The 16,791-nt window shown below is 43.8% G+C and overlaps 1 protein-coding gene across 1 annotated transcript in view; it reads right to left on the bottom strand.

Annotated features, from left to right (window-relative positions):
• Nucleotides 1–16,791, bottom strand: part of cacna1ba (calcium channel, voltage-dependent, N type, alpha 1B subunit, a) — a 144,254-nt gene that overhangs the window by 73,502 nt on the left and 53,961 nt on the right. Inside the window, exons 8-17 of the mRNA XM_076078144.1 lie at nt 8,009–8,124; nt 7,813–7,899; nt 4,059–4,140; nt 2,856–3,073; nt 2,251–2,363; nt 1,981–2,093; nt 1,768–1,899; nt 508–580; nt 307–424; nt 139–206 (exon numbers count right to left, since the gene is read on the bottom strand). Of these exons, the coding sequence (XP_075934259.1) occupies nt 139–206; nt 307–424; nt 508–580; nt 1,768–1,899; nt 1,981–2,093; nt 2,251–2,363; nt 2,856–3,073; nt 4,059–4,140; nt 7,813–7,899; nt 8,009–8,124 (1,120 nt within the window). The remainder of the gene's footprint in view (nt 1–138; nt 207–306; nt 425–507; nt 581–1,767; nt 1,900–1,980; nt 2,094–2,250; nt 2,364–2,855; nt 3,074–4,058; nt 4,141–7,812; nt 7,900–8,008; nt 8,125–16,791) is intronic.

A 16,791-nucleotide genomic window follows, 5' to 3' on the forward strand; every position in this document is an offset into this window, starting at 1 on the left:
AGTGTGTAAGCAATCGGCCAAAGCGGCGCGGCACAGTACTTTACTGAAGGATGCGGTGGTGAGACGGTGCTTCTGTCTCTCTCTCCTCCTGTAATCAGCTATGAAGCCAGTGTCTCAAGTTATAAATGAATACTGCACCTTAGTGAGCTCCTGGGCATTGGCGAGGTTATCAACAGCGATGGCCAAGAATACGTTGAGAAGCGTGTCTGGTTATTTGTGGTGTAAGGAAAAGATCAGATCGATAAAGACAGAATCAAGTGACACGGCTGCCAGTCAACCACAGAGGTAACAGTGATAGCAGGATACAGTTCCCAAAGAGAGTGAGAACGATGAAATAAATTGAGGAGAACATTCCCCGGCGAACGCCCCCCTGTGATTCGATCCCGTGGTACATGACTGCATTCCAGTCCTCCCCGGTGAGGATCTGCAGGAGACACAGTCTCTGAGTCAGTTCAGTGGTTCAGTACAAGCAGAGCAGGCAAAGAGCATGATGGAGTTGACCTTTACCTGGAACACGGTGAGGATCGCTGCTGGGAATGTGTCGAAGTTGGTTGTCGGCGTTTCATCTTCAAAATTAAATCTGCAGGGAGGAATGTAATCAAGCTGTAAAGCCACAACACAGTCACAGTCCCTCCTCCACCTTCTGGAAGATGGAGGAGCTCATCGTCTGCAGCACAATATATGTCGATTACATCTGAGTCGTCTGTGTGCCCTCACGGCTGATCTCCGAGTGGTTATTCTTCTTAAATAGATGAGCTGTGCTATTGCTGACATTCTGTGTCTACCGGGACCTAGTTAGAGAGCACGCCCCGATGTAAGCAATGCAGATGGAGGCGGTTGAAATGGGAGCAGCATTTGTGCCTTCTCAAAATGCACGAGAACCTTTCTTTAGTCATGATCTCATTAAAAGACAGTAGAGGTAGAACACTGCATGTGTTCCAGCAGCATGTGTAATATGGGTTTATTTCCTTATGGTTTAGTTTAATTATCTTTGGCTTAAACGTTTACACTTGCTGCTCCATGTTTCTGAAAGAGTTATCAGTTATCATCCATCTCATCTCATCTCTAAACTCTTGACTGCTTTTGCTCAATTCTCACACCTTTCATAAATACTTTTCCAAATAGGTTGAAGTCTACTCAGAAATGTCATCAGTTAGCCTGTCAGTGATGCTCTGATACAGTGTTCATTTCTAAAACGTTTTATGCAATTTGCATTAGTGTTTGCCTGTGTGTCCACAGCGTTTCTATCTGTGTGTGATTGGACCAGAGGAGAGCGTCAGTGTTCCAGGGATACACACACACTGGGACAGTCTGAGGCTCAGTAATGTCTGTTTTATTATTATTTACTATACATAATGATAACAATAATAACTAGCTGAGTAAACAATACTAAAACCAACAAAACAATAATAAAAGTAGTAAGTAAATAAAAATATTTAAATTTTCCAAATATTCATGGTTCAGTGTATTCGGGCAAACAAACATCTTCTGACAGATTAATAATTATTGCTTAACATAAGGTGCAGAAGGTAATGGACTGACTCCCATTGCTGACTGCTGCAGCAGCAGCATTGCAGCTGGGGAGAACAGATGTTGAGTGGAGGACCTGGCACAGAACATTACCTCTTTCCTATCTATGAACAGTGGTGTTCAGATCAGAGTTACAACTTTGAGAATTGTTATGCAAATTGCATCAATCGGGTTCAAAGGTCTACTTAAACAAACGGTAGAACTTATGAGCAGCAGCAGGAGAAACAAATGACTCACTGGCCACCAAAGAGCTGCATGCCCAGCAGAGCGAAGACCACGATGAAGAGGAAGAGGAGGAACAGCAGGCTGATGATCGACTTCATGGAGTTGAGAAGGGAGACGACCAGGTTCCTCAAAGAGTTCCAGTACCTACGCACACAGACATATGAAGATATGCAGCGATATTCTGGCATAACGAGTGTCCCGCACTAGACAGTCGTGATGACTCACTTTGTGACTTTGAAGATCCTGAGCAGCCTCAGAGCCCGCAGCACACTGATCCCAAATGAGGCCCCGGGTTTGATGGCAGCCCAAATCACCTCAAAAATACTGCCAATGATCACCTGCAAATACAGCTTTCATTTCCAAACGCTCCAGATATTGTACTACTCTGGCCATAAACAGGCATTCTTTCTAAAACCTTTAAATGACTCTACGCATGCTCACACTCTGACATCCACTGGGGACTGATTGAACTCCCAGCTCAACAGGATGACTCACCCCAAAGTCAAAACAGTTGAATGATGAGTGGAAGTAGTTCTGGGGTCCGAGGCCGTACATTTTCATGGACATCTCTGCCAGAAACAGGCCCAGGAAGACAAACTCTGCTAGGTCTGTGCAGGGACAATAAGGACACACACAGATCAATGCCCCGGGTTTAAGAGGGCCTCCTGCTCATCTCTACCATTCAATAGAGCACCTACTGCTGCCCGTTCAGCTGTGCCCTCAGCAAATAACACATAGAAAGAGTCTATTGTTTGAGAACACAATGCTGTGCACTGCCATGATGGAGTGTGTGAGGTGCATGTGCTGAAATGTAAATAGTACTTGTATGATATATGTTTGCACATCTGTCTAAAGCAGGATACCAACGTGTTCTATATGCCGGAGCAGATGAGGAAGTAAACAGGAAGTAGAGAAAGCAGGTTCACTCAATATAGCATGCCGGCAAGGTTACGTTACAGTGACTTGAAGTTAGGAAATCTAACCCCCCCCCCATTCAAATTAATGGTCAAATATAATAATATTGGTAGGATAAATAGTGGCATATAGGAATATTGGGTTACATGACAATGATTCACTATGAATAAACTGCTGGAACTCACAGAGTGCAAAGGTGAGCCAGTCAGGCTGGTCATAGTGTACGATGGCCACACACAGCGTGTTGAGGCCAACCAGACACAGCACTGTCCAGTAGAAGCTCTGGGACTTGACCAGACGGCGGATTGTGAAGCGCATCCTCTTCTCTTTCCTCCTGAAGTAAGACGAGCTCTCGTTCTTGCTCTTCAAGCTGGCCCGGGCAAACGGCGAGCCTGGGGGGGCAGTGGGAGCAAAAACATACGCGATGCAATAAAGTTACCAAGTCTTGAACTACGGTGGTCTCACAACATCAAGAGGGTGGACTAACTGCAGAGCAGTGTGCTCCATACATACATCCAGCCCGTACGTTAGAGAGGTGAGCTCCACTCAAACACTAAGAATTATGAACTGAAATGAAAATATAAAATAACTTTTTCATATTCTCATGAGCTTTACCTGCCAAGTAGCAAAGTGAAGCTGTGTAGAGCACAGTGCCTTCAGCCTGAACTACATCAAACCTTCTGTTACTTAAATTAAGCCCAAAGCTCAAGTGGGACTGGACACAAAAGAGAAGGAGAAGCTCTATTAGAACTTCATCACTAGCACAGGAGGACGAGTGGGCTCCTCATCTCCTCATCTATTTTAATCAGACATCTGACTCACACTGAATCAGCTGCAGATCCACACTAACTCACTCGATATTCAGAATATGACCCATGGTTTCCTTATCAGTTTGATAATCAACATTAACATGAAGATTCTTATTCATTCTACGTTAGGTAGGACCTGCACTGATGCAGTGAAGACACATCTGAGGGGTAAGAAAGAGAGAGAATCGTTGGTGTTAATTAGGAACTGCTGGATAATGAGATCTCTTCAGGCGCACTAAAAACATCTCAACACAACGAGGAAGAAGACCTCACTCAGCACTGATGCTGTTTCATGAACACAGTGAAGAGTGTGTTTGGAGAATGGCTGCATCCTCGGATGAAGTTGATAGAAAACTCTGAATGTATTGTCTTAAGATATTCCTAATGTTGCCTATGTAGCTCTTTGTGCTAAGCTACCTTAACTCAACACAATGGTGTACGCTATGAGAGTCAGTGTTATACCAGGGACAACCTGTCCCATAGAGCAACACGTCCACCGAGCTGCCTGCGCTGTGAACTCGCTGTTTGGCTTTTCTTCAAGACGTTTGGGAGGTTGTGTCTCAGGTGTCGTCCTCACCAACAGAGGAGATGTCAGTGAAGTGGTCCTCGCCTTCCTCTGCATTGATGAGGTCATTCTTACTCTTCTTGGCCCTTTTCAGCACTGTAAGGACAACATAGAAGAAATCAATCACACCATCATAAGGCAGCTGTTCTGATTCAACTCTTTTCTTCAAGCTCAATCTTCCTCTTTTATTCTGCAGGTAGGGAATCTGTAATAACTTGTTTCTGACTGTCAAGTTCCATATGTGACCAGTTCACCTTATTCGTTATCCGTTCATTTATTAGTCAGTCTGTGAGACGCCTTCATTCAACCTGCACATATACAAACGTGTTCTTTATTTAATTGTAACAATATTCATGTTGAATTATATGCCAATTCAAATGAAGCTCCAGTGAGGTAAAGTCATAAAAGGGAAGATTTTCAAAATAAAGCAAAGGTCTAATGTGATGTAGTTATACTGTATGTATTGTATGGACCTGCTGTTCATATTCTCACAGGGATATATGTTTATGTATAGATGGAGCTGTTTATTCCTATAACTACGGCTGCAACGATCTTTAGATTTTGGACTGATGGTCAACAAATCAACTGAATATGTCAACGTGTGCTCTGGGAACTGTGAGAGATATTTCATACTGCTGACTTTTTTTGGTTTGTTATTAGTTGCAATCATATATTGTCGTGGTGCAGCAAAGAGAGACCTCCAATGCAGCTTACGTATGTGTACCACAATCACTGAGGCTTCTGATTGGACGCAGTGTGGCCTGCTCAAGAGGAGAATGCACACGCACGCACGCACGCACGCACGCACACACACACACACACACACACGCACGCACGCACGCACGCACGCACGCACACACACACGCACACGCACACACGCACACACACACACACACACACACACACACAGGGAATGCCAGTGGAAATGATCTGTATCAGACACATACTGCTGACTCAGGAGAAGCTGCTGAAAGGTCCAACAGTTACCCTAACAGACATGGAGTTTAAACTGTCAATTAAAAAATATGTCAAACATTGGAGCTTTTTAATGGTTAAACATTCTGAATATATTAGATTATATATCATTTGCTGTATCAAATGATAAACATACAGTATAGCAGTATGAAAATACTGTTTTAACATGTGGATATATCCAGATATACTAATAAAATACTAGTGAAGTACATGAAAAGAAGCCTGGGGTCAAAAGGACTGGGGGTGGCCAAACTACGGTCCACGAGCCAACTGCGGCCCGCTGCCCGTTTTAAAATGGCCCCTAGTCATTTTTTAATAATCTAGAAAGTAGCTTGAACATATTTTGAATAAATTGCACTGTATATTCAGCACACATCCTAGTTGAAACTGACTTTACTGACTCAGTGTATTGGCACAGACGGCAGCATCTTCCCTGTTCTGTTTGTTACACCTTGATGTCAGACATACAGATTTACATCTTATATTTACATGTATCTTGTTAAATTTGAACTGGACACTTAGGCCATGCACTGTATTAGAGTTTAAGTATTGTATTGAATTCATTTAAATCCAATGTTACAGCAGCGAATACAACATGACCTTTCATAATATGTGGGAACACCAATATATGACTATAACGTCAAACTGTTTAGTGCTGTTGTGTAGTTATTTTGATTGAAACACAGATTTTCTGCTGTGTTAACTGGTTGAATATTTACTTCTGTTTGGCCCTTGACTCCTTACATTTGTCTGTAAATGGCCGACGATCAAGAGTTTTGGCCGACCCTGGACTAACACTGGAGTGACTAGACTAGTGGGAGCTAAATGATCTGGAGCTCCACAGGGCAGACCTAAAGAGATCTGTCTCACCTGTCTACATCCCTTGCTTATGCTGTCAGAACCACCGCAAAGCAGCCGGCCCAGACTCTGTCTCCCCCTCCACCCTGAAGCATTGTGCTGATCAGCTGTCTCCGGTGTTTACAGACATCTTCAACACCTCACTGGAGACATGTCACATACCAGCCTGCTTCAACACCTCCACCATCATCCCCGTCCCCAAAAAACCAAGGATCACAGGACTCAATGACTACAGGCCCGTCGCCCTGACCTCTGTGGATATGAAGTCTTTTGAACGCCTGGTCCTGTCCCATCTAAAAACCCTCACGACCCACGCCTGGACCCCCTGCAGTTCGCCTACAGAGCCAACAGATCTGTAGACAATGCAGTCAACATGGCCCTTCACTTCATCCTCCAGCATCTGGACTCCCCAGGAACCTACGCCAGGATCCTGTTTGTGGACTTCAGCTCTGCCTTCAACACCATCATCTATGCAGCAGGACAAGCTCTCCCAGCTGCACGTGCCCGACTCCACCTGCAGGTGGATCATTGACTTCCTGTCTGACAGGAAGCAGCACGTCAAGCTGGGAAAACACGTCTCAGCCTCCGGACCATCAGCACCGGTTCCCCCCAAGGCTGCGTTCTTTCCCCTCTGCTCTTCTCCCTGTACACCAACAGCTGCCCCTCCAGTCACCAGTCCGTCAAGCTCCTGAAGTCTGCGGATGACACCACCCTCATTGGACTCATCTCTGGTGGGGATGAGTCCGCCTACAGGTGGGAGACTGACCATCTGGTGACCTGGTGCGGTCTGAACAACTGAGAGCTCAACGCTCTAAAGACAGTGGAGATGGTTGTGTATTTCAGGAAGAACGTAGCCCCACCTCTCCCCTATCACCCTGTGTGACTCCCCCGTCGACGCTGTGGAGTCCTTCCTCTTCCTGGGCTCCATCATAACCCAGGACCTCAAGTGGGAGCTGAACATCAGCTCCATCACCAAGAAGGCTCAGCAGAGGATGTACTTCCTGAGGCAGCTGAAGAAATTCAACCTGCCAAAGACAATGATGGTGCACTTCTACACAGCCATCATTGAGTCCATCCTCTGCTCCTCCATCACAGTCTGGTACGCTGCAGCCACAGCCAAGGACAAGGGCAGACTGCAGCGCATCATCCGCTCTGCTGAGAGGGTGATTGGCTGCAATCTGCCGTCCCTCCAGGACCTGTTCGCTTCAAGGTCCCTGAAGCGAACAAGAAGGATTGTAGCCGACCCCTCTCACCCTGGACACAAACTGTTCATGCCCCTTCCATCTGTCAGGAGGCTGAGGTCCATCAGGACCAAGACCTCACGACACATGAACAGGTTCTTCCTATCTGTACTTGGGTTCATCAATAAAGCCCGGGACGCCCACTGACTCTGACACTTACTTCCCCAGGACAACTTCTTACGCACCCTTGCACATCTTTTCTCTATTAATATACACTCGACACATTAATAATATATTTGTTTTCACGTACTCTTATTTGTTTGTTTGTTAACAATTTTTTATTGTACATTTATTTCATATTTTTCTATTATTCAATTATGTCTCATACTATTACACTGTGTTTATTGTTATGCACCATTCACCGAGCCAAAGTGCTTGTATGTGTAAGTTCTACTGGTACTGTAGAGGGAAAACGTCTGCTGACTAAAGACGACAGTAAAGCATCGGCAGCTGGTGGCAGTAATGTACCATAGAACAAGTGACGCAGTAGGAAACAAATGCACCTTAACATCTATCCGTCACATTATCCGCTCAAAACAAAGTGACACAACCCCTGTTAGTCTTACATCATTGGTCCTGCCTTCGATAGATATATGTGGGTTTAGTTCTGGTGTATTTAGGATGAATGCCTGACGTCTAACATGGCACATTGTTTTCTATCGCCACCATTGATTCTGAAGATGGCAGTTCTCACCAGAGTTGTTGTGTTTCTTCTTGTACCATGCTTCATCCAGAGACTTCTCCTCTGCATTCTTGTCTTCCTCAGCCAGCATCACCTCCTCTGCAACATAAATACCACACCTGAATTCACAGTCATAATCTCATCATATTTGTGTCAACATCAATTACAGCAAAGACTTTTGATTCAAATGTGTGTTTTTGTTTCTGACCTGCTTTGCAGATCCACTCCAGGTACCCAGTCAACTCTCTTTCTATCTGCTGTTGTCTGCGCAGCTTCAGGAATTCTTGCCTCTTCTCCACCCGCTCTCTCTCCTTGGCAAACTCTCTGTAGAACACACACACACACACACACACACACACACACACACACACACACACACACACACACACACACACACACACGTTTATTGGATCTGACGAGCCAACACAGACCCTGGAGCAGTCCGGCAGGTAAGACAGAGTCAATGTCCTCATCAACGTTATTGTGTTATAAAACTCATCAGCCGGATGCTGTCAGATGTTACGACTCAACAGAAGAACTACAGCAGCATGTAAAACATTTGGCCCAGAAATGATGAATAATTGTAACTGTATCTATTCTTCCCGACAAGAAAAGCCTTTCAGGAACGCTGATGCCGTCACATGCTTATTTGCATATATTTATATATCAACAATAAATTGCCAAGATTTTCTGAACAATTAAACTGAACAGTTATTGATTACAGAGATATCACCACACTTTATTATGAGCCCGTTGTTCTATTTCTGTTGAGAGCTGCTGGTTTCTCTGATAGATCGAGAGATCTCTGATTAATTATGGCTCAAGCTTCTCAAAGCCACATTTACCATGTGAGGAAACATCCCCAAGAGGTGGAGCTTCCACCACCAGGGTGTGTCCTCCTTCATGTCCTGTCCTCTCTCTACCATCACTGATGAAGGCATAACCATCTGTCGCCAGGGTCTTTCTAATAGAATCTATGAGAAAGCTGCTAAGTTAGCATCTCTAAATGCTCCTAATCAGTTTATTTGAAAGTAGAAACACAAATAAAAGCATTTATTATTTCTGTAAATGTACCATACTAACTGTTATTCTAAAATATGATCTAGTGAAGGCCACATCATGTGTTCTTTAGGACTCAAAAAGCTAGTTTGTGACTTGGGCTTGACTTGAGACTTACTTGTGACTTGAGAGTCTGATTCTTCATAGTTTCATCATTTCATTCAGTTCTGGTAGAAACTTTAAACCAATATATATATATATATATGAATATTTTGTTACTGATGAGCTTTGGGACCAAAGTATGAAAATAAAAGCCCAGTTGTAAATAAGCAGAATGATCCGAGGTTTGACGGAGTGCATGATCGTCTTCTAACTCCGGTGTCTGTGTGTTGGAGAGAAACCCGGGCCTGGCTGTGTGTTTACTGTCACACAGCTACAGAGTATACAGAACCCACGAGCTAATGATACACTTACACATACTAATGATTATTTAAATGAGTATTACATGTTAAAGTAAACTACATGTGTGGCATTGATACATTACATTATTTCTGTTTCTCAATTGTTAAAGCTGATGAAATAATCTCCATTGCTGCTGTGTTGCTGTGATAACATATGGGTTATGGTGATGTCATGCAAATAAGGCAGTTAGATCTGTAAGAAATGAGGCGACAGAGACAGAGAGAGGAAGACAGACGACTGAAACAACAGAGCAGTGAACAGATGTCTGTGTCTCCCACACAGCGGAGGGGAAGCTCCTCTCTGCATTGCAGTGGCTGTCTGCCTTCCTGAGGGTGTGTGTGTGTGTGTGTGTGTGTGTGTGTGGAAGTTCCAGTGTATCTAAATCTCATTTCATACATATCTACATATCTTTCTCACTTTAATGTGTGTGCAGTGCATCCATGTGTTTGCTGGATTGGTGTACAGTGCATGTGTGTGTGGTGTATGAAGTGCATGTGTGGTACTCGTGTGTGTGGTATGTGTTGTGTGTGTGTGGCGTGTGATGTGTGTGTGTGTGTGTTGTGTGTGGTGCGTGTGTGATGTGTGTGGCGTGTGTCTGTGTGTGTGCGTAATGTGAGTGTGTGTGTGGTGTGTGAGTTCCCAGCGTTGTAGCAGCTTACAGCCACACGTTCACACTGCGTCACACACACACACACTGATACATGAGCCACCTTGAGCACAAACATAAACACTGCACGGCCTCAGATCAACACTAAATGAGTCACAGTCACACACACTCACATGTGCTCGTGTACAGAAACACCCGATTCTCCTCAAAAAGCTACTTTACTGTATTTCTGTTGGACGACACATGATCCTCATCAAACCAGACTGCATTGCATACGTACAACACAGTGTATATTTATACTGTGTACATGTAAACTATGGGTCCTATTTCAATTGTGCACGGCTAACACACAGTGTGGGTTTTGGGTGCACGGACATTGCGTGCGTCTACAAGCTCACCTGCTACTTTGGTTTATGTGCATCAGGACAAAGTGCAAAGGGTCTGTGTGAAGGTGAATGTAGATCAGATGAAACCGCTGAAACGATCACAGTGACGCATGACAACAACAGCTCAACACATGTAGAGTCAGGAAATGATGCTGTTGTCTGGACGGAGATGAGCACACAGCACCACATCTGTAGCCAGAGGCAGATGTGTGGGCTTTCTAACACTTAAGTAGTACAGTGATGGAAAATAAGTCACTGAACATTTGGAATTACCCATTTACACTTACCTGTACTAAATTGAATATTATACATTATGCAACTTTGTATTTATATCTGTGGTCCTTTTCTACCAGTTACACTACAGAGGATCAGTGCCGGTGTACAAAGTGTAGGACTGATGTTTAGATCCAGTGTCTTCTAACATTATACTGTTACAAACACAAAAAGTACTCATTTTACCAACGTGTCTGACATTTTCAGCACTACCTCTCTATCTCCCGCCATGTTTACCTAGTCGACTGAAGTACAAGCTGTCATCGACTAATCATCAATGGAGCTCAAGTAGTTGTTTGAAATGGCATCGAGTGTAATGACAAGAGAGGCGATGTAAGTGGAAATATATTCTAGTTCCAGTTTATATTGATTATACTTACTGTTAAACTAAAAGCATAGAATAAAACAACAAGATAATGCTAAAGCAGCCAGCTTACAATGACGCCACATCTTCTCCCGGCCCGCCCACACTGAGGGGATGAAAGCTGAGTGAATGGCCCTGACCTCCCATGGGGGTCTGCAGCCTCTCAACCCTGCATGTATCTGCTCTCCTGCCTGTGCTGAAGCTCAGATCACGGCCTTTAAAGAGTGACATGGCCCCAGCACACCCCTGCCAGACAGCATCGGTGGCCTTACACCTCCCCAGTAACTGTAAAGCCATCTGACAACTGCTGAAGAGAGCAGTAAACAGAGAGGACAAGAGAACCACAGAGGGGCTGGCTGAATGCTACCTGCCCTTTAAACTCTGGTCATGTCTTTCTCTCTGTGCGGATCTACAGTATATACATGGATGACAGCGGCTAATGGCAAGCTGGGGGAGTAAACATTGAGATGAAGACGCTTGCCTGTAGAAATATGTTTTAAAAAAAGGGACTTGACAGCTGACAGAGAAGCAGAGCCGTGACCACGGAGGCTCCAACACAGCTGAGAGGAACAGCCAGGAGACCGTTGGCAGGACTTCAGGTTGTGAACTTGTATTTCACTGAATGTGATGACTTACATTTCAAAATGGATCCTAAAATGAATCAGTAGATAGGGGTCATGCTTGAAAGATCTGTGGTGCTGCATTGTGGGCCATTTTACGGCCTAGGCAGGAAGATGAGCTTATAAATAGGTAGAAGACAGAAGTCTCTTTGTCTCCTGATCCGCAGGCTTCATTGTGACTTAATATGGGGAAAGCATGGATTTTGTTAACTTGCATATATTGTTATGATCCATTCTGTTAACCTGGTTCTGGCATTGTGTTATTGTGTATATTCTGGATTTGCACCTTATTGTTACTATATTAGACGTTTATATTTGCACTCCTCCCCTTCAGAATCACAAACGGTAGTTTGCACAAACGAGGAATTTGACTTGGTCACAATAAACAATAAACACAGTATAATAGTATGAAGTCATAATTAAAGATACAAATATGAACATTTAAAGTAGAAACAAAATATATACAAGAATATGTTAAAATATTTTAGCTGTCTGTATTTAGTGTACATTTAAATCATTGTCCTGAGAGTCTGAGTCAGTGGGGGGTCCCAGGCCCTGTTGATGAGGCCAGCTGTACTTGTGAAGGAACTGTATGTGGTGTGAGCTTCCAGGCTCCTGCCAGAGGGAAGTGGCTCAAACAGTCTGTACCCGGGTGAGAGGGGTCAGCCACAATCTCTCCTGCCCGCCTCAGGGTCCTGGATGCCTAAAGGTCCTAGAGGGATGGCAGATTGCAGCCAATCACCTTCTCATCAGAGTAGATGGTAACTGGACTGTACTTGTACAGTGCTTTTCTAGTCTTTACAACCACTCAAAGCACTTTCACACTACTTGTCATCATTCACACATTCACACACTGATGGCAGAGGCTAAGTGCCACCTGCCTATCAGACTAACTCATTAGGCACAGCTGCAGGAGCAATTTTGGGGTCGACCTTCGATCCTCTGATTGAAGGACAACCCTGCTCTCCACTTAGCCACAGTCGCCCAGAGTGAATGATAGTCTGCAGTCTGTCCTTATCCTTGGAAGTGGCAGCAGCGTACACCTGTCGGCGGACTCATCCCCACCAGAGATGAGTCATGTGAGGGAGGTGTCATCCGCGAACTTCAGTAGCTTGACGGACTGGTGACTGGAGGTGCAGATATTGGTGTACTGGGAGAAGAGCAGAGGGGAAAGAACGCAGCCTTGGGGGGAACCGGTGCTGATGGTCCTGGAGTCACATGCTGCTTGAGCAGGTGCACCTGGGAGAGCTTGTCCTTCAGCAGAGACGGGATGATGGCGTTGAAGACAGAGCTGAAGTCCACAAACAGGATCCTGGCTTAGGTTCCTGAGGAGTCCAGATGCTGGAGGATGAAATGAAGGGCCATGTGGACTCTGTCGTCTACAGACCTGTTGGCTCTGTAGGCGAACTGCAGGGGGTCCAGGAGTGGGTCAGTGAGGGTTTTTAGGTGGGACAGAACAAGGCGCTCAAAAGACTTAACAATCAGGCCTGTAGTCATTCAATCCTGTAACCCTAGTTTCTTTGGGGACAGAGATGATGGTGGAGGTCTTGAAGCAGAAGTGTTTTGTTTGTAATATGTATAATAAGCATCATTTAGTATCACTACTGAGAATTTAACAAACATAAAAACATGACGTAGATAGGTTTGCAGTTTTCAAGGTGTATATTTAAATGTCATCTCTTACACACATGAAGATAAAGTTGTGAACACCGGCTGAATATCTATGATCAGAATCATTATAACTGTGTTATAACTGCTGCTGTGTAAAGAGAACACTGCTGCTAACAACAACCTGATGTGTTTAAAGTGTTTAAACCAAATGTTATTGACCTGTTGTTCATATAGCAGTACTTTAAAATAAAAGTGCACAATACACTACTTTTGAATTAATTATTGAACTTTGCGCATAACAATGAGATTAATCGCGATTAAAAATTGTAATCGTTGCCCAGCACTAATGATAAGTGTTTGCCTGTAACAGCCTCTCTACCTGCATGTTTACCTACCTGCTCATATTCTGCCCATTCCCTCATTGCTCGTCACCAGTCTTCCCCCAGCTGCTACCTTAACAGCTGTGAGTACCGTATTTTCCGCACTATAAAGCGCACCGGATTATAAGGCGCACCTTCAATGATTGGCCTATTTTAGAACTGTTTTTATATATAGGGCGCACCGGATTATAAGGCGCATAGAATAGAAGCTACTACAGTCAAACGTTTGACTGGGGTTGCGTTATGCATCCACTAGATGGAGCTGTGCTAAAGGGAATGTCAACAAAACAGTCAGATAAATCATTCAGTCAAACTTTATTGATTTTTGATCAATAGAGGCTGCGTAGCTGACAGCCTTGAGTTTGAACTCAGCGTCGTAAGCGTGTCTCTTGAAAGGTGCCATTTTGGGGTCTTTATACACACAAGTGGTGTTGGACTAGGAGTAAGCACAGTACCGGTGTTTACCGCGGTGCGGCTTTGTAGTTTACCAGTCGTACTGAAACATTTTGACAGAGCGCCGTGTACAACCAGTATGGATCAACCAATTAACCAATTGATCCATATATAAGGCGCTCCGGATTACAAGGCGCACTGTCGTTTTTTGAGAAAATTAAAGGCTTTTAAGTGCGCCTTATAGTGCGGAAAATACGGTACTAACAGTAGCCATGTTGGTTGTTTACGTTCCTCATGATCATTTATGGGGAGAAATCAAGGGCCAGTGTCTTCTCCCTGTCCTGTAATCCACATTACCACTACTGTTACAGTCTGTGTATTGGCAAGAAGCTTGACGCAAAATAAGTCTTCAGAGGCAGTAACTCCATTTAGAAAGTTTAAGATTCATTCTGTGCTCAACTTGGCACAACAGTCAAAAACCTATTTGCTCTTCAGACTGACTAACCTCAACTGAGGACTATTGGCTATGAGACGTAGTCAGCAGCGTAACTAAAGGAGCATTTCAGCATGTTTGTTACTAAATCACTTAACACATCTTATTAAGTCTAATAAGTCTCTTACAGCCAGTTTAAATAAAAAGTTCTAAGAACGTTGAGTGGAACGTTTCCTGCAAACAGCACAGTGTTTGTGCCGTGTGAGCATGAAAAGCTTGAGTAACAGCGGTTCCTGCTCCTACCAGCAGGTACACAGCAATGCTTACCATTGATCATCATTATAGTATTGTTGTTGACCTAATGATGAATGTTTTTCTCATTTTCACAGAATTCTTTATTCACAAGGCAAATATATTTTTAGCAAACTCAACTCTATATTAAGTCCTTGAAAATAATGAAACTGAAATATACCAAAGATCTCTATAGAAAAAGCTTGTAATTTAAAGAAAAGGCAGAACAATGGTGACTTTAGAGATGAGGCTTGTGTGATCTCCTTATTGACCTACATGTTTGTGCTTGCTCCATTTTGGATTGTGTTGTTTCATGTCCAGTCGCTGTTGCCAGCTTTAGCCAATTCTTGGTCGTGATCGGTTCACACAGCCTGCTATAAATGTCCATATTTCTGAAGAGGTCATATGACATGACACTGCAGAGAGCAGATGTTTAAAGTGTGTTACAGCTAGCTTACTATATGATGCAGCAGCACATTAGCTTGATATCGAAAGAAAAGCTTATTAACATTATATTTGCACAAACACTCACTAAAGCTTCGTTGGTCTCGACGCTGATTTACGAATATGAATTAAAACACGACACTTGTGGTACAAAGTTATGGAGTCTGTGTCCTCTTACCAGTTTTGAAGGAGCTGTATTTAACATTCTGAACATAAATATATCAGCAAACAACGATCCTCTATGTAAAGACTTAGAGGAGTAATGTCTACCTGAGCAGAGGATGAAGGCTCTCCCTCTGTGTGTGTTGATATCAGAGCTTCTCCTTCCTGTGTTCACGTAGCCAGCCGGCCATGTTCTTTGAGTGCCATGTTAGTGCCATGTTAGTGCATGTTAGTGCATGTTAGTGCCATGTTAGTGCCATGTTAGTGCATGTTAGTGCATGTTAGTGCCATGTTAGTGGCATGTTAGTGGCATGTTAGTGCATGTTAGTGCATGTTAGTGCCATGTTAGTGCCATGTTAGTGCCATGTTAGTGCATGTTAGTGCATGTTAGTGCCATGTTAGTGCATGTTAGTGCCATGTTAGTGCAATGTTAGTGCCATGTTAGTGCATGTTAGTGCCATATTAGTGCCATGTTAGTGCATGTTAGTGCATGTTAGTGCATGTTAGTGCCATGTTAGTGCCATGTTAGTGCCATGTTAGTGCCATGTTAGTGCCATGTTAGTGCATGTTAGTGCCATGTTAGTGCCATGTTAGTGCCATGTTAGTGCCATGTTAGTGCCATGTTAGTGCATGTTAGTGCCATGTTAGTGCCATGTTAGTGCCATGTTAGTGCATGTTAGTGCCATGTTAGTGCCATGTTAGTGCAATGTTAGTGCCATGTTAGTGCCATGTTAGTGCAATGTTAGTGCCATGTTAGTGCCATGTTAGTGCATGTTAGTGCCATGTTAGTGCAATGTTAGTGCCATGTTAGTGCATGTTAGTGCATGTTAGTGCCATGTTAGTGCCATGTTAGTGCATGTTAGTGCTATGTTAGTGCAATGTTAGTGCAATGTTAGTGCCATGTTAGTGCCATGTTAGTGCATGTTAGTGCAATGTTAGTGCCATGTTGGTGCCATGTTAGTGCATGTTAGTGCCATGTTAGTGCCATGTTAGTGCATGTTAGTGCCATGTTAGTGCCATGTTAGTGCATGTTAGTGCCATGTTAGTGCAATGTTAGTGCCATGTTAGTGCATGTTAGTGCCATGTTAGTGCCATGTTAGTGCATGTTAGTGCATGTTAGTGCCATGTTAGTGCATGTTAGTGCCATGTTAGTGCCATGTTAGTGCCATGTTAGTGCATGTTAGTGCATGTTAGTGCATGTTAGTGCCATATTAGTGCATGTTAGTGCATGTTAGTGCCATGTTAGTGCCATGTTAGTGCCATGTTAGTGCATGTTAGTACCATGTTAGTGCCATGTTAGTGCCATGTTAGTACCATGTTAGTGCCATGTTAGTGCCATGTTAGTGCATGTTAGTGCATGTTAGTGCCATGTTAGTGCATGTTAGTGCCATGTTAGTGCATGTTAGTGCATGTTAGTGCCATGTTAGTGCATGTTAGTGCATGTTAGTGCCATGTTAGTGCAATGTTAGTGCATGTTAGTGCCATGTTAGTCCCATGTTAGTGCCATGTTAGTGCCATGTTAGCGCATGTTAGTGCCATGTTAGTGTCATGTTAGTGCCATGCCAG

This window comes from Anarhichas minor, unplaced genomic scaffold (genome assembly GCF_050575085.1).
Source record: "Anarhichas minor isolate MPS153535 unplaced genomic scaffold, ASM5057508v1 ptg000063l, whole genome shotgun sequence".
Taxonomy (NCBI): Eukaryota; Metazoa; Chordata; class Actinopteri; order Perciformes; family Anarhichadidae; genus Anarhichas; species Anarhichas minor.